The sequence below is a fragment of the Oryctolagus cuniculus genome, chromosome 7, assembly GCF_964237555.1.
Source record: "Oryctolagus cuniculus chromosome 7, mOryCun1.1, whole genome shotgun sequence".
Lineage (NCBI taxonomy): Eukaryota > Metazoa > Chordata > Mammalia > Lagomorpha > Leporidae > Oryctolagus > Oryctolagus cuniculus.
The window spans coordinates 153,235,821-153,256,094 of NC_091438.1; the positions used below are offsets into that span (position 1 = coordinate 153,235,821).

The 20,274-nt window shown below is 54.6% G+C and overlaps 1 protein-coding gene across 16 annotated transcripts in view; it reads left to right on the forward strand.

The window, feature by feature from the left end:
* SPATA21 (spermatogenesis associated 21) overlaps nt 1-20,274 on the forward strand; it is a 49,499-nt gene that overhangs the window by 3,984 nt on the left and 25,241 nt on the right. For 3 of the 16 annotated variants that reach the window (XM_051836551.2, XM_051836552.2, XM_051836558.2), the window contains exons 1-5: nt 5,571-5,708; nt 6,243-6,312; nt 7,350-7,613; nt 7,733-7,884; nt 9,649-9,778. In XM_051836551.2, coding sequence (XP_051692511.2) covers nt 6,304-6,312; nt 7,350-7,613; nt 7,733-7,884; nt 9,649-9,778 — 555 coding nt within the window. In that variant the 5' untranslated portion in view covers nt 5,571-5,708; nt 6,243-6,303. Of the gene's footprint in view, nt 1-1,756; nt 1,927-4,621; nt 4,760-4,779; nt 4,902-5,433; nt 5,709-6,242; nt 6,313-7,349; nt 7,614-7,732; nt 7,885-9,648; nt 9,779-18,403; nt 18,645-20,274 lie in introns of those variants that run through there. The other 13 variants (XM_070079239.1, XM_070079238.1, XM_070079237.1 and 10 more) reach the window with 12 other exon arrangements.

A 20,274-nucleotide genomic window follows, 5' to 3' on the forward strand; every position in this document is an offset into this window, starting at 1 on the left:
TTGGAAGGTGTAGTTACAGAGACGGAGAGAGGCAGAGACAGAGAGAGAGAGAGAGAGAGAGAGAGAGAGAGAGAGGTCCTCAGTCCACTGGTTCACTACCCAAATGGCTGCAATGGCCAGGGCTGGGCCAAATGGAAGCCAGGAGTCAGGAGTTTCATCTGAGTCTTTTACGTGGGTATAGATGCCCAAGCACTTGGGCCATCTTCTGCTGCCTTCCCAGGCACATTAGCAGGAAGCTGGTTCAGAAGTGGAACAGCTGGGACTCGAACGGGTGCCCATGTGGGGTGCCAGCATCACAGGCAGTGGCTTAACCCACTGCACCCAGCACAGGCCCGCCTTGAGATGACAGCCTGTGACGCCAGCGTCCAGTATGGGCGGGCACTGGTGCGTGTCCTGGCTGCTCCACCAATCCAGCTCCCCACTGATGACCCTGGAAAAGCAGCCTTTGGGGCTGTTTGGTGATGATCCAGAGCCTGGAAGATTCTCTCTTTCTCTCATTCTTTCTCTAATTCTGCCTTTTAACTTGATAAATCAATCTTTACAAAATAAAGAGGCAAATGGGACTTCAACAAAATTAAAATATTTTTGTACTTCAAGAGAAAAAATTGAATATACAGTTCACAGAAGGAAAACTTTGGAAATGCTATATATGATAAGGGACTCATATCTAGGATTTACAAAGAGCACACAATAGGGAAAAACAATATAAATGAACAAAAGTTCTGAATAGCCATTTACAAATGACCATCTACAAATATGATATGCAAAGTAGCTACAGGCCGGCCAGCCGGCACGTGGAAAGGTGGGTAACATCATCAGCCAAGAGGGAAACGCAAGTCCAAGTCACTTCTGTGTAACACTTCACGGCCACACCGCTGGGATGGCTGGGATAAGGGACAGGCAGGAGTTATTAAGCATTTGAGCGGATGTGGAGAACTTGGCTCGGATGTGCAGTGACGCAGCCCTGTGGGAAACAGCCGGGCCACTCCCGAAGTGGCTGAACAGTTAGCGCGTGACCCAGAGGTGCCGCCCCCAGGGATCTGCTCACAAACAGTGACGACACGTTCCCATATAGAAGTGCACGGGAGCGCTCTCTCAGAGCCACGCCGTTCATAATGGCGTCTGTCCACTGAGGATGGGTAACGAAGCTTGACTTGTCCCTACAGTGGCACAGCACGGAGCGTGCAGAGAGAGAGAGAGAGAAGTGCTGGTACACGCTGCCGCGTGGGTGAGCTTTGAAATCAGCCCACGAAGCGAAAGAAGGCAGTTGCCAGACCACGCGTTGTGGCCTCCACTTCTGTTGAATGACTGGATGGAGAGAGTGGATTCACTTCTGCGAGGCTGGGGGCGGAGCAGCAAGACGGGGGCGGGGTGAGGAGCAGGGGTGCGGGACTTCCCTTTGGAGTGATAAAAATGTTCTGAAGCTGTGGTGGTGGTTGTGAGACTGTAAATACAACACTGATGATGTTACACTTTGAATGGGAGAACTGTGTGGGGTGTGAAAGATGGGGGGACCTTTGCCACCTCTTCCCCCAATTCTCCCCTTGGGTTCCGAGCCTCTCCCTTGATGTCCATAAATTCTGGTGGTTGACAAGTTGCAGAGGGGGGCCCTCCCCTTGTTATCTGTAAATTCTCACAGAATTTACAGTTACGAGGGGGCTGGGCCTCCCGGGGGCTCTGTCCCCTTCCAGCACAGTTTGTGGAATATTGGGGCCCGAGAGCTCCGAGGTGGAGACAGAGGACAATGGGGGGCGTGTGTGAGGTGTCCTGGGGGACACTGTCCCCAGATGGGTCATCGCCCCAATACAGGAAGGCTCAGAGGCTGGGGGAATGGTCAGGCGAACCCTCGGGAGAGAGAGGCCGGGGAGAAGAGAGGAACTCCAGCGGAAGAGACAGGGACTTGGCCACGGCCCGGAGGAGTCCCAAGTGAGAGCTTGGGTCCTTCGGGGGGGCTGGAGCTGCACCTGGGGCAGGGGGCAGGGCCAGCTAGGAGCTGAGGTTTTATTTCCATTGAGGGGGCTCGGGTGTAACAACAGGAAGTACCCACAGGGTAAGAGGAGGAAGTAGGGTTTGGCGTCAGCAGCTGTGAGGGAGGCCTTGAGCCGTGGAGCCCCTTTGCATCCCTAGGGCCCGACGGGCTGTCTGGCACCGGCACGTGGCCTCAGTCGTCAAATGAAAAAGACTTAGACTTCTTGACAGGCAAGATGATACCAAGAGATAAACAGTCTGGGGTGTCAGGCCTGGGTTTTGTTTTGTTTTATTATTTTTTTATTTTTATTTTTTGACAGGCAGAGTGGACAGTGAGAGAGAGAGAGATGGAGAGAAAGGTCTTCCTTTGCTGTTGGTTCACCCCCCAATGGCCGCTGCAGCCGGTGCATCATGCTGATCCAAAGCCAGGAGCCAGGTGCTTCTCCTGCTCTCCCATGCAGGTGCAGGGCCCAAGCACTTGGGCCATCCTCCACTGCACTCCCTGGCACAGCAGAGAGCTGGCCTGGAAGAGGGGCAACCGGGACAGAATCCGGTGCCCCGACCGGGACTAGAACCCAGTGTGCCGGCGCCGCAAGGTGGAGGATTAGCCTACTAAGCCGCGGCGCTGGCCTGTTTTATTTTATTTTTAAGATTTATTTATTTGAAAGGCAGAGTTAAGAGAGAGAAAGAGATTTTCCATCTGCTGGTTCATTCCCAAAAGGCCGCAATAGGTGGGGCTTGGCCAGGCCGAAGCCAGGAGCCCCGAACTCCAGCTGGGCTCCATCCATTAGCAGGGAGCTGGATTGGAAGCTGAGCAACTAGGACTTGAACAGGTCACAACGTGGGACTTTTACTTTTATTTTATTGTTAATTTTTTTAAAAAGATTTATTCATGTTTATTTGAAAGTCAGAGTTACACACAGAGAGAAGGAGAAGCAGAGAGAAAGAGAGAGAGAGAAAGAGAGAGAGAGAGAGAGAGAGGTCTTCCATCTGCTGGTTCACTCCCCAAATGGCTGCAATGGCTGGAGCTGGGCCGGTCTGAAACCAGGAGCCAGGAGCTTCTTCCGGGTCTCCCACGTGGGTGCAGGGGCCCAAGCACTTGGGCCATCCTCCACTGCCTTCCCAGGCACATTAGCAGGAAGCTTGAACTCAAACTGGCACCCCTATGCGATGCTGGCATGGCAGGTGGTGACTTCCCCAGCCGCGCCACAATGCCGGCCCCGCCTTTATTTATTTATTTTTAAATTAATTAACTTGGAGCCCAGCATTGTGGCACAACAGTTGAAACCACTGCTTGCAACACCAGCATCCTACATTGGAATGTTGGTTCAGGTCCTGGCTGCTCCACTTCTGATCCAGCTCCCACCTAATGAGCCAGGAAAGGCAGCAGAAGACGGCCCAAGTGCTTGGGCCCCTGCACCCATGTGGGAGACCTGGAGGAAGCTCCTGGCTCCTGGCTTCAGCCTGGCCCAGCCTCCGCTGTTGGGGCATTTGGGGAGTGAACCAGTGGATGGAAGATCTCTCTCTCTCTCTCTCTCTCTCTCTCTCTCTTTCTGACATTCCAAATTTCAAATAAATATATAAATTTTTTAAAAAAATTTATTTTCGGGCCGGCGCCGCGGCTCACTAGGCTAATCCTCCGCCTAGTGGCGCTGGCACACCGGGTTCTAGTCCCGGTCGGGGCGCCGGATTCTGTCCCAGTTGCCCCTCTTCCAGGCCAGCTCTCTGCTGTGGCCAGGGAGTGCAGTGGAGGATGGCCCAAGTCCTTGGGCCCTGCACCCCATGGGAGACCAGGAAAAGCACCTAGCTCCTGTCATCAGATCAGCGCAGTGCGCCGGCCGCGGCGGCCATTGGAGGGTGAACCATCGGACAAAGGAAGACCTTTCTCTCTGTCTCTCTCTCTCACTGTCCACTCTGCCTGTCAAAAAAAAAAAATTATTTTCATTTTATTTGAAAGGCAGAGAGACAGAGATCATCCATCTGCTGATTTGTTCCCCAAATGCCTGCCATAGACAGGGCTAGGCCAGGCCAAAGCCAGGAGCCCAGAACTCAGTCCAGCTCTCCAACGGGTGGTAGTGATGTGCATACCTGAGTCATTGTCTGCTGCCTCCCGGGGTCTGTATGAGCAGGAAGCTGGATCCGAAGTAGAATGCCCTGGTGCCAGTGCTGTGGCCTAGCAAGTTAGGACACTGCCTGCGACGCCGGCTTCCTGTGTGGGCAGCGGTTCACCCAGCTGCTCCACCTCCAATCCAGCTCCCTGCTAATGGCCTGGGAAAAGCAGTGGCAGATGGCCCAAGTGTGTTCGGGCCCCTGCCACTCACATGGGAGACCCAGATGAAGCTCCTGGCTCCTGGCTTGGGCCTGGCCCAGCACTGACCATTGCAGCCATCAGGGGAGTGAACCAGCAGGTAGAAAAGCTCTCTCTGTCTCTCGCTCTCTCTCTAACTCTGACCTTCAAAATAAATAAATCTTGAAGAAGAAGAAGGAGGAGGAGGAGGAGGAGGAGCAGCCCCACGAAGCATTTTACCTGCTGCACCAAACGCCTGCCCCGGGACAGGCCTGGGCTTGGATCTAGTCCTCTGTGGAGTGTCTGTGTGGGGTTGGGAAAGACACTGGGCTAATCTGAGCCTTGGTTTCCTTATCCTTAAAACAGGGCTGAACCCACTGACCTCACAGGGCTGTGAGGAGAATCCCTCGGCAAACGTCCAGCACACAGAAGGTTCCTCCAGGGACGCTCGCTGGCCTGCTGTGATCTAAAGGGCAAGAGGTACCATCAAGGTCATCTTCAAAGGTCACCTGGGCTTGCTGGGCGGGGTCAGGGTTTTCCCCCCAGAAGCTAACAGTGGCAAGGCTCCCTACGTACCCATAGACGTGGCGCTGGTGTTGCCCCAAAGGGGTTCAGTGGCCGAGGTGGTTGGAAACTGGGAGAAGAGGTAAACGCTTGTGGGGTGCTGCGGGGGTGTTAGGGAGATAGAGATGTGGGAGGCAGGCACAGCAGCTGGGGGGGGTGCATTGCAGGCATCTACCCTGGCTGCAGCCGAAAGCTGTGCAATTGTGAGACTGGGGAGGGGCGGGGGAGGCAGCAAGAGAGATGCGAAGAACGGTCCAGGGTGGGGTGTGGGTCTTTGGCCAACCACAGACAGAGACCTTGGGGTCTCCGTGACAGGGACAGGTGCTCGAGCTTGGAGCCCCCGTCTGGAGCCGCAGCCCTCTCCCCGGGCCCCTTAGAGTGCACGTTAGTGTGTTAAAGGCCGCCAGAGGCCCTGCAGGAAAGAGCCCGTTCCATGTTGCTTAACCCAGCACCTTCCAAGCCGCGTGGAGCACCTCTAGGGAGCAAGGTCCCTTTCAGAAATGCAGATGGGGGGGGGAGGGTGTGGGTTTGGGTTCCGATCCTGCTGTGACCCCGTGGGTGTTGGACCTTGGGCGGGCTCTCTGGGTTCACGTCTTGCCCCTCACTCCGTGCAGGCCTGAGCCGGGCTGTCTGCGTTCCAGGCTCCCGGGGGCTGCGGACACATCAGTGAGCCATTAGACCAGGCCGACCCTTGCCTGGAGGCCTCCCGGGGCACAGCAGCTGATGCCCTTCACACCGTGCCTTTGCTGGACCCGGCTTGATGGACACCAGAGACACCCCAGTGCACGCAGAGGGTCGGACCAAGGCTCCAGGGGCGCCGTCGAGTCCCGGCCTGAGGCACATCCCAACGAGAGCTGTTGCTGAGCCCGCGCTCTCGGGAGTCGGCCAGGTGGGTGCCCGCACCTCGTGTCCTGCGCGCTCCACTGACCGCCGGCACCTTTCCCTCGTCCGCCCAGGCTCCCTCCGCCTCTGCTGGAATTCAGGTCTCGGCTACAGGTGACACAGAACCCAGTTCAAGCTGGATTAAGCAGGAATGAGAGCACAAGTTGGGGGAAGGGACAGATCCCTCGGCAGAGTCCAGAGAGGGCTGGACCGTGGTGCTCAGTGAGCATCTCCCGGCTGCCTGGTTAGGCTTCCCTGCACCACGGCGGTGGTGGCCCGGGCCGCTCCCATCTCCGCCTCCCTACCTCGCGCCATCTGGCGTAGTAGTATCCCCCACAGGAAGAGCCTCCTTGCAGTAGATGAGTAGGTCTCTGGTAGCACTGTTCTGTCCTCAGGCCGGAGTAGGAGCGTCCGTGCTGGGGCTGGGGTGGGGGTGGCGCTGGCCTGGAGCCGATGGAACAGTGGAGACAGAGGCCATAGCCAGCTCCACTGGGCCCCGTGGGCCACCCTGGGCAGCGACGGCTTGTTTCTGAACCAGCAGGAGGGGAAGGCGGGAGCCCGCATCGCACCTGGGAAGCCCACGCCCGAGGCAGCCCCGTCTGATGAAGCAGGTCTGCAATGCCGTTTTGTCTGAAGTTTTGCCCGCTTTAGTGCAACTCCCTTTAGCGTTAAATATGAGAGCGTGAAATGCAAAAAGAAAAAAGGAAAGGATCGCTGGCCCCTGTAACGTCAGGAGCTTCTGGGTGGGCAAACCAAGAATTGCCGACTTGCGCCTGGTGCTTCTGTGGCCTCCGCCCCATCCCTCATTCCCTGACCGCTGCTCAGAGCTGCCATCCAGGCCCCTCCGCCTGCATCGGAGGCCCCGTCACACCTCGCAGCTCTCTTTCCGAAAGCACCGAGTAGCACAAAGAGCACAGACATCCCTGACGGGTTTGGTTCCCATGGGCCCAAAGTGTCACCGTGACAACTGACACTCCCTTGGGCTGAGAGTGGCCGGCGCCCCGGAGCCTCTGAGACCAATGCTGGTGTCCCTGGGGAGGGAAGCCGGCCCGCAGAGGAGCAGTCTTGGAGGGCGGCTGGGCGCCCGCTCGGGGCTTCCTTCACCCAATCCTTTGTGTTTTCAACAAGCACAGCCATGCGGTCCCGGGCCCACCATTCGGTCAGCCCTGTGACCTTGGGCGTGTGTCGTGTTTCGTGGTGTGGACTAACAAGGTTCCGCCCTGTAAGGCACTGGGCACAGGCCTGCCTTGTGATAGGTGCCCGTTAGTGTTGGCACCAGCAGCATCTTTATAATAATTACTGCCGATTAAGTAATTAGGCTATTTGGAGTTTGTTTTTATTCATTAATTTATTTGAAAGTGAGACAGAGATAGAGACAGAGAGATCTCACCCACTGGTTCACCAGGATCTCCGTCCAGGTCTCCTACGTGGATGGCAGGGACCCAAGCACTCGAGCCGCTACTGCTGCCTCCCAGGGTGCATAGCAGCAGGATTGGGAGCAGAGCTGGGGCTCAAAGCCAGGCACTCGGGCACAGGGTGCCGGTGTCGGCAGCGTCTCACCCACTAGGCCCCATGCTGCCCCCGGTTGTGTGGAGTTTGTGGACTTGGGCGAGGCTGGGAGCTGAGTCTCAGGCACTGGCTGCTCCAGGTCACCCAGTGGGGGCTGATGGACAAGCCAGGCCCCGAGCCGGAGCAGTGGACACCATGGAAGGCCTTTCTCAGAAGCTGTGAGGAGCGGCAAGTCCCTCAGGTGCCCCCGCACGCTGTGCTCGCTGTGAGCACCTTGGCTCAGCCGCAGATCTGCACTCGGGTCCACGGCGGGCTCTTAGTGCTGAACAACAGCCGACCCGCACCCCACCCCCTTGCCCACTGCCTCTGGCTCCTCCTTGTCTCTCTCCAACACCCTTCGCAGGTAGGCACGGGTCTCTCTGTCCCCGAAGCCAGGGCACACCCAGCACGAGTGGGGAGACTCACCCCAGAACGGGTACGCGGGCCAGCTCTGGAACCAGAGCCATTGCATCTCTGTTGCAGGTTGTGTTTGTGGGTGCTGCAGAAGGGGGCCGTGGGCCGCAGCCCGCATCCGCTCCAGAAGGGCCGGAAGAGGGGCCCGCACACGGCGAGGTGGCCGAGGAGGGGCCGACGCAGCTCCGGGTCCAGGAGCAGAGGCCTCCCGCCAGACCAGGGTGAGCTGGTAGCCCCCTGCAGAGAGACTCCCCGGATTAAGGCAGAGCCACCCACACCCTGCACCTCTCTTTCTTTAGCTTTTTAAAATATTTATTTATTTACTTATTCATTTATTTGAAAGGCAGAGTGACGGAGAGACAGAGGAAGAAACCTTCCATCTGCTGTTTCACTCCCCAAATGGCCTCAAGGCCGGCTGGACTGAAGCCAGGAGCCTGGAACTCCATCTGGGTCTCCCATGTGGGTGGCAGGGGCCCCAGCACTTGGGCCATCTTCTGCTGCTTTCTTGGGTGCATTTGCAGGGAGCTGGATCGGAAGCAGAGCATCCGAGACTCCAACCGGCGCTCAAATATGGGATGCCAGTGTCACAGGCTGTGACTTTAACTGCTACGCTACAACTCTGGCCCTAAAATTTGTTTTTATTTATTTGAAAGGCAGATAATAAAAGGGGTGCCAGCGCCATGGTTCACTAGGTTAATCCTCCACCTGCGGCGCCAGCTTCCCATATGGGCACTGGGTTCTAGTCCTGGTTGCTCCTCTTCCAGTCCAGCTCTCTACTGTGGCCCGGGAAGGCAGTGGAGGATGGCCCAAGTGCTTGGGCCCTGTACCCACATGGGAGACCAGGAAGAAGCACCTGGTTCCTGGCTTCGGATCAGTGCAGCGCCAGCCGTGGCGGCCATTTGGGGAGTGAATCAACGGAAGGAAGACCTTTCTCTCTGTCTTTCTCACTGTCTATAACTCTACCTGTCAAATAAGTTTAAAAAAAAAAAAAAAGAAAGAAAGAAAGGCAGAGTGACTGATGGAGGGAGAGAGAGAATCTTCATCCACTGGTTCACTTCCCAAAAACCCTCCACATCTGGGGCTGGGCCAAACCAAAGCCAGGAGTCTGGAACTCCATACTGTTTTCCCACAAGGGTGGCAGGGTTTCAAGCACTTGGGCCGCCATCCACTGTTTCGCAGGCTCATCAGCAGGGAGCTGGATCAGAAGTGGAGCAGCCGGGACCCCAACCAGTGCTCTGATATGGGATGCAGGATCACAGGCAGTGGTTTACCTCACTAAGCCATCACTCCATCACATCATTCTCAGTATTAAACACTGAAATACTCTAAATGCCCATACAATAGGGAAATGGTTAATGATAGTTATGCATACATACAGAATTGAAGACATTTACTTACTCATTGATTTGAAAGGCAGAGTTATTGGTTCACTCCCTGAATGGCCACATTGTGTTCTGGGCTCTGGCTTCAGCTAAGCCCTGGCTGTTGTGGGCATTTGGGGAGTGAACCAGTGGATAGAAGATTTCTCTTTCTCTGTCTTTCTGTCTTTCTGCCTTTCAAATAAGTAAAAATAAATAAATTTAAAAGAAAAAGAGGGGTCAGTGCTGTGGCGTAGCAGGTAAAGCCTCCGCCTGCAGTGCCGGCGTCCCATATGGTGCTGGTTCGAGTCCCGGCTGTTCCACTCCCCATCCAGCTCTCTGCTGTGGCCTGGGAAAGCAGTAGAAAATGGCCCAAGTTCTTGGGCCCTGCATCTGCGTGGGAGACCCAGAAGAAGCTCCTGGCTACAGATTGGTGCAGCTCTGGCCATTGGGGCCAATTGGGGAGTCAACCAGGGGATGGAAGACCTCTGTCTCTCTGCCTCTCCTTCTCTCTCTGTGTAACTCTGATTTTCAAATAAAATAAATAAATCTTTTAAAAAAATTTAAAAAAAAAAAGAAATCAGTGCCCCAGTCTGGAGCTAAGGTGCCTTTGTCCTTTCTCCCCAGGAAGAAGCAGTCATCTTGGACCCCTCAGGAAGGGCCCAGGGAGCTGCAAGTGGACCAGGCTCCAGCCAGGCCAGGGCAGGAGCTGGAGAGGCCGCCTTCTGTGCAGGGGCAGCCTCCCAGGAGTTGCCAGGTAACCCCCGAGGAAACGGGGCAGCAGGGAATGGGATGACCGACCCACAGGGGAGGCAGAGGAACCCACCCCCCGATCAGACACACTTGGGTCTGCCCCCCTCTGCCATGGAGGTATCCTGGGGCCCGGAGTGGGGACCACAGCGTGTCGCAGGCTGGGGCAGGCGGTCGTTTCACTGGCAATACTGGGACGTGTTTATTAGCTGCTGAGCCGTGCGGCTTCGTTATTCCATGTTGTGACTTAGTTGATGCATACGGCAAGGGTGCAATTGGATGTTTGGGTACCTGCACACACCAGCAAACTGTCACCCCCGTCAGGAAAGCAAGCGCGGCCATCGCCTTCTAGCGGTTTCTCTGTGCCCTTTCCCATCCCCCCGCCCAGCCCCGGGGGTCGGCTCCCGTCTCCTGCAGTTGCACACACACACACATGGAATCGTACAGTGTGCGTGCTGTTTGGCTTCTTTCCCTCAACGGGGTTGCTGTGAGGTCCCTCGGTGCTACGCTGAATGTCAGACCTTCATTCCTGTTTTGCTGAGTCGTTCGCCATCAGACGAATGCTGTGATTTGATGGTTGCCAACCTTGCTGTCCTCCTCTGATCGTCGTATGAAACGTCTGTGCACGTCTGTGCCTACGTGGGCGCATCCGCTTGTCTTGGGCAAATGCGTAGGAATGACTGGATTTCTTAAGACTCCCAGCATTTTCTCCCACGCAGTCGGACCCCAGCGGCCGCGCGTGAGGACCCCCGCAGACTTGCGCGCCTGCCGTTCTCATTGTTAGCATTCACGGAGGTGTGCAGCCGCATCTCACCGCGGTCTTGGTTTGCGTTTTCCTCATGACCGGCAATGCCGGGCGTCTCGGCACGGGCTTACGGCCATTTGCAGGTGTTCTCTGGAGAAATGCCTGTTCAATCCCCCACCCCTTATTTTGTGTCCTTGTATCATTGAGTCATGAGAGAGTTCTGTTTGTCCTGAACACTAGACTTTTTTTTTTTTTTTTAAAGATGTATTTATCTATTTTGAAAGACTGAGTTACAGAGAGAGGGAGAGACAGGGAGAGAGAAATTTCCTCCATCTGCTGATTCACTCCCCGGCTGGCCGCAATGGCCAATGCTGGCCAGGCAGAAGCCAGGAGCCTCTTCCAGGTCTCCCACGTGGGTGGCAGGGGCCCAGGCACTTGCGCCATCCTCCACTGCTTTTCCCAGACTGCAGGGAGCTGGATTGGAGGTGCAGGAGCAGGGACACGTCCGGCGCCCGTTCAGCTTGCGGGGCTGCGGGAGGCAGCCTTTCTCGCGGTGCACGCTGGTCCCGGAGTCCAGACTGTTAGCAGACACCTGACCAGTAACTGTCCCCCCTTCTGTGGGATGTCTTTTCACTGTTTGCCTCCCCCGCCGCCGTTTTTGGTTGGGTCGTTTGTTTCGTTATTATTGAGGTTCAGAGCTCTTACCCACTCTGCCCGCAAGTCCTTTATCAGACACCTGATTTGGGAATAGTTGCGCCCAATCTGTGACGTGTTTTTTCCGTTATTTTAACAGCAACTTTCTAAGAACCGAACAATATTTTAACTTTAAATGGTTTTCATAACTGGGCGTGTTTGTGGAGTGTGCATGTGTACAGAGTGTGTTCAGTGATCAGACCAGCGCAGGCAGCACCTCCTCTCCTGGAAAATGTGTCGTTTCTTTGTGATGAGGAGCTTGGAACTCTTTAGTTCTTTACAAAATGTAGAATAAATTGTTGTGAACTGTTGTATTGCTCTGTAGAACACTGGAAGAAGTTTTTTTTTAGGGTGCAATTTATCCATTTTTGCTTCTATATATATATATATATATTTGAAGAGATTGGAGCAGTCTGGCTTTATTTTTTGATGGCAAACACACTGCCCCAAACAGGCTTTTATTTTATTTATTTATTTATTTATTTATTTATTTTTTGACAGACAGAGTTAGACAGAGAGAGAGAGACAGAGAGAGAGACAGGGAGAAAGGTCTTCCCTTTTCCGTTGGTTTACCCCCCAAGTGGCCACTACAACCAGCGTGCTAGCGGCCGGTGCACTGCGCTGATCTGAAGCCAGGAGCCAGGTGCTTCTCCTGGTCTTCCATGCGGGTGCAGGGCCCAAGGTACTGGACCATCCTCCACTGCACTCCTGGGCCACAGTAGAGAGCTGGCCTGGAAGAGGAGCAACCGGGACAGAACCGGCGCCCCAACCGGGACTAGAACCTGGTTTGCCGGCGCCGCAGGTGGAGGATTAGCCAAGTGAGCTGTGGCGCTGGCCCTTTTATTTTATTTTTAAAGACTTATTTATTTATTTGAGGGGCAGAGTTACAGAGAGAGGGAGAGACAGAGAGAAAGAGGTCTTCCATCTGCTGGTTCACTCCCCAGATGGCTGCAACGACCCAAAGCCAGGAGCCAGGAGCTTCTTCTGGGTCTCTCACATGGCTGCAGGGGCCCCAGGACTTGGCCATCCTCCACTGCTTTCCCAGGCCATTAGCAGGGAGTTAGAAGAGACGTGGAGCAACCAGGACCCAAATCAGCCCCCATTTGGGATGCCAGTGCTGCAGGTGGAGGCTTAACCTATGATGCCACAGCACTGGCCTCCCATTTTTGCTTTTTGAAAAGACTTATTTTAAAGGCAGGATTACAGAGAGAGAGAGACAGAGTCAGAGTCAGAGAGAGCTCTTCCATCCGCTGGTTCAGTCCCCAAATGACCGCAATGGCCAGGTTGAAACCAGGAGTTCCAGTAGCTTCTTCGGGGTCTCCCACGTGGGTGTAGGGGCCCAAGGACTAGGGCCATCTCCTGCTGCCTTCCCAGGTACATTAGCAGGGAGCTGGATCTAAAGTGCAGCAGCCAGGACTCTAGATGTTGTAATCGGCTTAATCTGCTGCGCCACAATGCTGGCTCTGATTTTTGCTTTTATTGATTGAGCTTTTGGTGATATATTTTAGAATTTTTCCTTAAGCCCAGGTCACAGGATTTTCTCCTGTATTTTTTTTTTTTTTTTTTTTTTTTTTTACAGGCAGAATGGATAGTGAGACAGAGAGAAAGGTCTTCCTTTTGCCGTTGGTTCACCCTCCAATGGCCGCCATGCCTGGCGCGCTGCGGCCGGCGCACCGCACTGATCCAAAGGCAGGAGCCAGGTGCTTCTCCTGCTCTCCCATGGGGTGCAGGGCCCAAGCACCTGGGCCATCCTCCACTGCACTCCCTGGCCACAGCAGAGAGCTGGCCTGGAAGAGGGGCAACCGGGACAGAATCCGGCGCCCCGACCGGGACTAGAACCTGGTGTGCCAGCGCCGCAAGGCGGAGGATTAGCCTAGTGAGCCGCGGCGCCGGCTCCTCCTGTATTTTCTTCAAACAATTCTATGGTTTAGGTTTATGAACCATTTTTTTTTTTTTTTTTAGTTTTTATTTGAAAGGTAGAGCGATGGAAACAAAGAGACCGTCTGTCCACTGGTTCACTCCCCCAATGCCCACAACAGTCAGGGCTGGGCCAGGCTGAAGCCAGGAGCCTGGAACTCAGTTTGAATCTTCCACGTGGGTGGCAGGGACCCAAGGCCTTGAGCACCACCTGCTTCCCAGGTGTGTCCAAGCAAAAAAGTGATTCATAAGCTGAGGAGCTGGGACTCAACCAGGCGCTCCAGCGTGGGCCTTGGCACCCGAGTGGCGTCCTACCTGCTGCACCGAGTGCCTGTTCCTCACGATCCACCTTGTTGTAGTTTGTGTGTGCTCTGTGAATGTTGTTCTTTCTATGTGGCTATCCATTTATTCCAGCTTCGGTGGCTGAAGACCATCCTTTCTCTGCCGATTTGCACCTTTCTTGAAAATCAATTTGCTGTATATGAGAGGATTTCAAACCATTCATGGAAAATGAAACTGAAAGATAAACTTATTTGCTGCAAAAAAAATGTAAACCCATGCATAGTTTATTCAGAATACGCATTTCTGAAGACTCCTGGTATGTGTGAGTCTGTGTCTGCATCTATTTTGTTCTATTTGTCTGTATTCCAATACCATGCTTTCTTGATTATAGAAACTTTATAAGTCTTGAAATCAGTCAGTGTTAAAGGCCCCCTGTTTAAAACTAACAGTGTACATATTTACAGGCTAACGTGACATTTCAGTATAGCTATACAAGGTATACTGATCAAAACAGGGTAGCTAACATTTCTATTTCTTTTTTTATTTTTAAAGATTTATTTATTTTTTTGAAAGGCAGAGTTACAGACAGGTAGAAGCAGAGAGAGAGAGAGAGAGAGAGAGAGAGAGAGAGAGAGAGAGAGAAGTCTTCCATCTGCTGGCTCCCCAAATAGCCTCAATGGCTGGAGTTGCACCGGTCCAAAGCCAGGAGCCAGGAACTTCATCCTGGTCTCCCACGTGGGTGCAGGGGCCCAAGCACTAGGGCCATCTTCTCCTGCTTTCCCAGGCACGTTAGCAGGGAACTGAATAGGAAGCAGAGCAGCCAGGACTGGAACAGGCTCCCATAGGGGATGCCAGCACTGCAGGCGGCCGTTCTACCCACTATGCCACAGCGCCGGCCCCCATTTCCCCTTCTTTGACACTACTTCATGACTGGTGGTTGGAACGTCTTCCTTCAATTTGTTCACATACATACTAGGTTATTGTGAACCGTAGTCTCCCCACTGGGCTGTGTCACACTAGAACTTACTCCTTTGCTCTCTCTTTGATTTGCACCCAACATACAAGTGACAGAATTTTATTGATAACTGGGTAGTATTCCATTGTGTATATACACTATTTTTTTTTTTTATTTTTTGACAGGCAGAGTGGACAGTGAGAGAGAGAGACAGAGAGAAAGGTCTTCCTTTTGCCGTTGGTTCACCCTCCAATGGCCGCCGCGGCCAGCGCGCTGTGGCCGGCGCACCGCGCTGATCCGATGGCAGGAGCCAGGATCAAGGTGCTTTTCCTGGTCTCCCATGGGGTGCAGGGCCCAAGCACCTGGGCCATCCTCCACTGCACTCCCTGGCCACAGCAGAGAGCTGGCCTGGAAGAGGGGCAACCGGGACAGAATCCGGCGCCCCAACCGGGACTAGAACCCGGTGTGCCGGCGCCGCTAGGCGGAGGATTAGCCTAGTGAGCCGCGGCGCCGGCCCATTGTGTATATACACTATTTTTAAAAATTTATTTGGGCTGGTATTGTGGCATAGTGGATAAAGCTGCTGCCGGTGCTGCCGGTATCTCATGCGGGTGCTGGTTCAAGTCCCAGCTGCTCCACTTCCTACCCAGCTCCCAGCTGACGGCCTGAGAAAAGCAGTGGAAGATGTTTGGGCTTTTGCCACCCACACTGTAAACCTGGCCAGTGTGACCATCTGAGCAGTGAACCAGCAGATGGAAAGGGTGTGTGTGTGTGTGTGTGTGTGTCCCTCTCTCTCTATAACTGTGACTTTCAAATAAATAAATATATATTTTAAACTTATTTGAAGTAGTTACAAGGAGAATAGAGACACACAAAGAGTTCTTTCCTCCACTGATTCACTCCCCAAATGGCCTCAATGGCCAGAGCTGCGCTGATCTGAAGCCAGAAGCCAGGAGCTTCTTCCAGGTCTCCCACATGGGTGCGGGGGCCCAAGGACTTGGGCCATCTTCTGCTGCTTTCCCAGGTGCATTAGCAGGAAGCTGTATCGGAAACAGAGCACCAGGGACTCGAACCAGTGCCTATATGGGATGCCGGCACTGCAGGCTGAGGTTTAACCTGCTATGCCGTAATTCCAGCCCCAATACTTAAATCTTAAAAAAAAAAAAAAAAAAAAAAAAAAAAAAAAAAAAAAAACAAAAACAAAAAACAAAAAACAAAAAACAAAAAAACGCAACACCCAAAGCTACGAGCCCAGTTAAAAAAGGGGCATAGGAAAAGGTCTCAAAGGAAGAAATACAAATAGCCAACAAATACATGAAAAAAAAATGCTCATTGTCACTAAGCATCAGGAAAGTGCGTATTAAAACAGCCATGAAGGGGCCAGCTCTGTGGCACAGTTAGTTAAAGTCCTGGCCTGTAGCGCCAGTATCCCATATGGGCACCGGTTTTAGTCCCGGCTGCTCCTCTTCCAATCCAGCTCTCTGCTGTGGCCTGGGAAAGCAGTGGAAGATAGCCCGAGTGCTTGGGTCCCTGCACCCATGTGGGAGACATGGAAGAAGCTCCTGGCTCCTGGCTTCAGATCGGCTCAGCTTTGGCCATTGAGGCCATCTGGGGAGTGAACGAGTGGATGGAAGACCTCTCTCTCTCTCTCTCTCTCTGTAACTCTGTCTTTCAAATAAATAAATAAATCTTTATAGAAAGAAACCCAGTCATGAAATACCCCCTCACCCCATTCGAATGGCTTATTATCAGAAAGACAGAAAGTAACAAATGCTGGTGGGCAGTGGACAGAGGGGCCTCTTACGCACTCTTGGTGGGGGTACATCAGTGCAGCCACTGTGAAAGCAGGCCGGGGCAGACGTGGAACCTGCGTCCCGGGTACAGTGTCGGGGACTGAGTCCCACGTTGCCTCTGATTCCAGCTTCCCACACAAGCCTGGGAGGCAGCAGGTGATGGCGCCAGTACTTGGGCTCCTGCCACCTGAGTGGGAGATGAGGGTGGAGTTTTGGCCTGGTCCGGGCCACAGCCACAGCATCTGGGGAGTGAACTACTGTATGAAAGTTCTCTCTCTGTGTCTCCCTCTTTCTCTCCCTGTCACTCTGCCTGTTTTTTTTTTTTTTTTTTTTTTTGTTTAAGATTTATTTATATATTTGAAAGTCAGAATGACAAACAGAGAGAGAGAGGGGTCTTCCATCTGCTGGTTCACTCCTCGAATGCCTATAGTGGGCAGAGCTGGGCTGGTCCAAAGCCAGGAGCCAGGAGCTTCTTCCAGATCTCCTATGCGGGTGCAGGGCCCAAGCACTTGGGCCATCTTCCACTGCTTTCCCAGGCCACAGCAGAGAGCTGGATCAGAAGTGGAGCAGCTGGGATGCTGGTGCCTTAGGGAGTGGTCAACCCACTATGCTGCAATACTTTCCCCTCTGGCTTTCAAAGAAGGCGAGAAAGCGAGGAAGGGGGGAAGGGAGGAAGAAGGGAGGGAGGGAGGGAGGGAGGGAGGGAGGGAGAAGGGGGGGAGGGAGGGAGGAAGGGAGGGAGGAAGGGAGGAAGAGAAGAAGGGAGGGAGGGAGAAGGGAGGGAGGGAGGAAGAAGGGAGGGAGGGAAGAAGAAGGGAGGGAGGGAGGAAGAAGGAAGGGAGGGAGGAAGGGAGGAAGGGAGGGAGGGAGGGAGGGGGAAAGGAGGAAGGGAGGGAGGGAGGGAGGAGGGAGGGAGGGAGGGGGGAAGGGAGGGAGGGAGGAATGAAGGGAGGAAGGGGGGAAGGGTGGAAGGGAGGGAGGAAGGGAGGAAGGGGGGAAGGGTGGAAGGGAGGGAGGAAGGGAGGAAGGGAGGGAGGAAGAGAGGAAGGGAGGGAGGAAGAGAGGAAGGGAGGGAGGGAGGAAGAGAGGGAGAGAGGGAGGGAGGGAGGAAGAGAGGAAGGGAGGGAGGGAGGAAGGAAATATATTTTTTTAAAAGTTCATTAAAAAAAAGTATGGGGATTTCTTTATGGACTAAAGACAGAACTGCCATGTGACCCAGCAGTCCCTCTTCTGGGTGCGTATTCAGAAGACGTGAGGTCGCTCTATCAGAGAAACCTGCTCCCTCACGTTCGTGCATTGCTGCTCACAGCGGCTAAGAGGGAGTGAGTCCAGGTGTCCATTGTCAGCTAACACACAAAGAAAGGCCGGGGGGGGGGGCACTGCAGCTCAGCGGCGGCCGCTGCCCACTGACTCCAGCATCAGAGCGCTGGTTCAAGTCCCGGCTGCTCTGCTTCTGATCCAGCTCCCAACCAATGTGCCTGAGAAGGCAGCGGAAGATGGCCCAAGCACTTAAGTCCCTGCCATGCACGTGGGAGACCCAGGAGTAGTTCCAGGTTCTGGTTTCAGCCCGGCACAGCCCTGGCTGTTGAGGTCATTTGGGGAGTGAGTAGATCAAAGATGTGTGTGTGTGTGTGTGTGTGTGTCTCTCCGCTCTCTCTGTTACTCTGCATTTTAGATAAATAAATCTTTTTTCATTTTTAAAAAAGATTATTTGAAAGAGTTACAGAGGAGAGACAAAGAGAGAGGTTTTCCATCTACTGGGTCACTCCCCAAATGGCCACAACGGCCAGAGCTGGGCTGATCTGAAGCCAGGAGCCAGGAGCTTCTTCAGGATCTCCCACAGGGGTGTAGGGGTACAAATATTTGGGCCATCCTCCCCTGCTTTCCCAGGCGCATTAGCAGAGAGCTGGATTGGACGTGGAGCAGCCGGGACTCGAACTGGCGCCCATATGGGATGCTGGCGCTTTAGACCGCAGCTTGCCCTGCTATACCAAGCCCCGACCCCTGCCCTCATCCGTCTTTACCCTCTTTCATCTCCTTGAGTTTCCTTAGGGTCCTTATTTTAAATTGTTTTGCAGGCATCTCAGGTTTCCTTCAAGTCAGGATCTGTTTCTGGAGACTTGTTTTGTTCTTCCGTAGGAATCACGCTGCCCCACTTTTTCACGTGTCCTGTGTCCCCTACGTTGCTGTCAGCACAGCTCATCTAACGGTTCCTCCCTCTCCCTGGAGCAGCTTTTACTGGAAAAGAATCTCTGCTTTCGATGGAATGGGTGTCAGTTGGGTGGTTGTTTCGACTTTGGTTCTAGTTGAGCCCAGAAGTACAAGCTCTTTGATTTCTTCGGCTGCAGCCCATGTCGGCCGTGTCTGGGAGCCACCGTCGCCTAGCCTGCAGCAGTTCACGGAGGTAGTAGTGTGACCTCAGAGTGGAGGTAGACTTCCTGAGATGTGTGCCTCCAGGCCCCAGGAATCGGATGTCAGTCACTCTAGGGTGTGTGATGGCAGTAGCCATGTTCCTGTGGGACACAGGAGTGGCTGTCCCCTAGTCCCACCAAGCAAGCTTGGGTAATGCTGGGACTCGTGGCACCAACAGCTGTGACGTGGAGGGGCCTTCCCCACGTCCTGCTGGGTAGGCAAGGGTGGTGGTGGGACCTGTAGCACCAGGAGCACCAGCTCAGGAACTGGGGCCGTGGGAAGGGTACCTTGCCCAGGTCCCACGGGGCTAAGATGGGTTATGCTGGGGATTGTGCCTGGCAGGAGTAGGCCTAGAGGACTGGAATGCAGGGGGGATCTTCTCTAGGGTGGGTTCTGGTGACCCCAAGGAACAGAGTACTAATGGTCATGGTCCCAGAAGCCGCAGGGCAGGAAGGGTGCTTTGCACAGGCCCCACGGGAAAAGTGTAGGTTATGCGGAGACTATGCGCTGGCAGCTGCGGGCCTGCAGCAGTGGGCTGGAGGTGGAGCCTTCCCGTTCCCACAGAGCCAGTGCAGGGTTCCCAGGATTTCCTGAGCCAACAGTCGCTGTCCCAGAGCTGCAGGACGCAGTGGAGATTTTACCCAGGCCCCGTGTTGCATGCACAGGTGACACTGGGATTGTGCACTGGCAAGCACGGGTCTGGGGCGGTAGAATGCAGATAAGGTCGGTCCTCCCCAGGTCCCATGGGGTGAACTCTAGTAACTGTGGACTACAGCTCCGACAGTGACCATCCCGGCCTTGCCTTTTCTGCGGGTTGGTTCAGGTTATCCTGGGGGCAGTGCACTAGCAGCGGCAAGCCTGGATCGGTGGGTTGTAGACAGGATCCTCCCCAGGACTTAGACCCAGAGCTGCGGGACCCACTGGGCCCGTGCAGGTCCTGCTGAGGATTGTGGACTGGTGGCCGCCAGCCGGAAGCAGAGGAGTATAAATAGGGCCCTCTAGTCCCACAGGTGGGCGTGACTCACTCCAGCGATTACAGCACCAGCAGCCACGGTCGCAGGGCTGCAGGACACAGAAGGGACTGCCTCGGGTCCCACAGGGCATGCCAGGGTGGTGCTGGGCACGTGCTGTGGCTGCCCCCGACCCTGTCTGAGAGATGCAGGTCCCGACCTCTTGCACCTAACTCCAAGAAGCAAAAAGCATCCCTGGGTCGCTCAGAGCCAGTGCGTGTGGCTCCGGGGCTTGTGCCGGCAGCTCCACATCTGCAGGAGGCACAGGGGTCTGCTCTGTGCCCGGCGAAGTGCCCCGGCTCCAGGGGTGGGCCTTCTGCCGCCGCCGGGGCTGCCTGCTCTCCCTTAAAACAGAACGGACTTCAGCAGCGGCTGTGCCGTAGCAGCTAGGCCTGGCGGTTTGGGAGCAAGGGGAGGCAGCGTGGCTTCCTTTTTTTTTTTTTTTTTTTTTGACAGACAGAGTGGACAGTGAGAGAGAGAGAGAAAGGTCTTCCTTTGCCGTTGGTTCACCCTCCAATGGCCGCCGCGGCCGGCGCACCACACTGATCCGAAACCAGGAGCCAGGTACTTACCCTGGTCTCCCATGGGGTGCAGGGCCCAAGCACCTGGGCCATCCTCCACTGCACTCCCTGGCCACAGCAGAGAGCTGGCCTGGAAGAGGGGCAACCGGGACAGAATCCGGCGCCCTGACCGGGA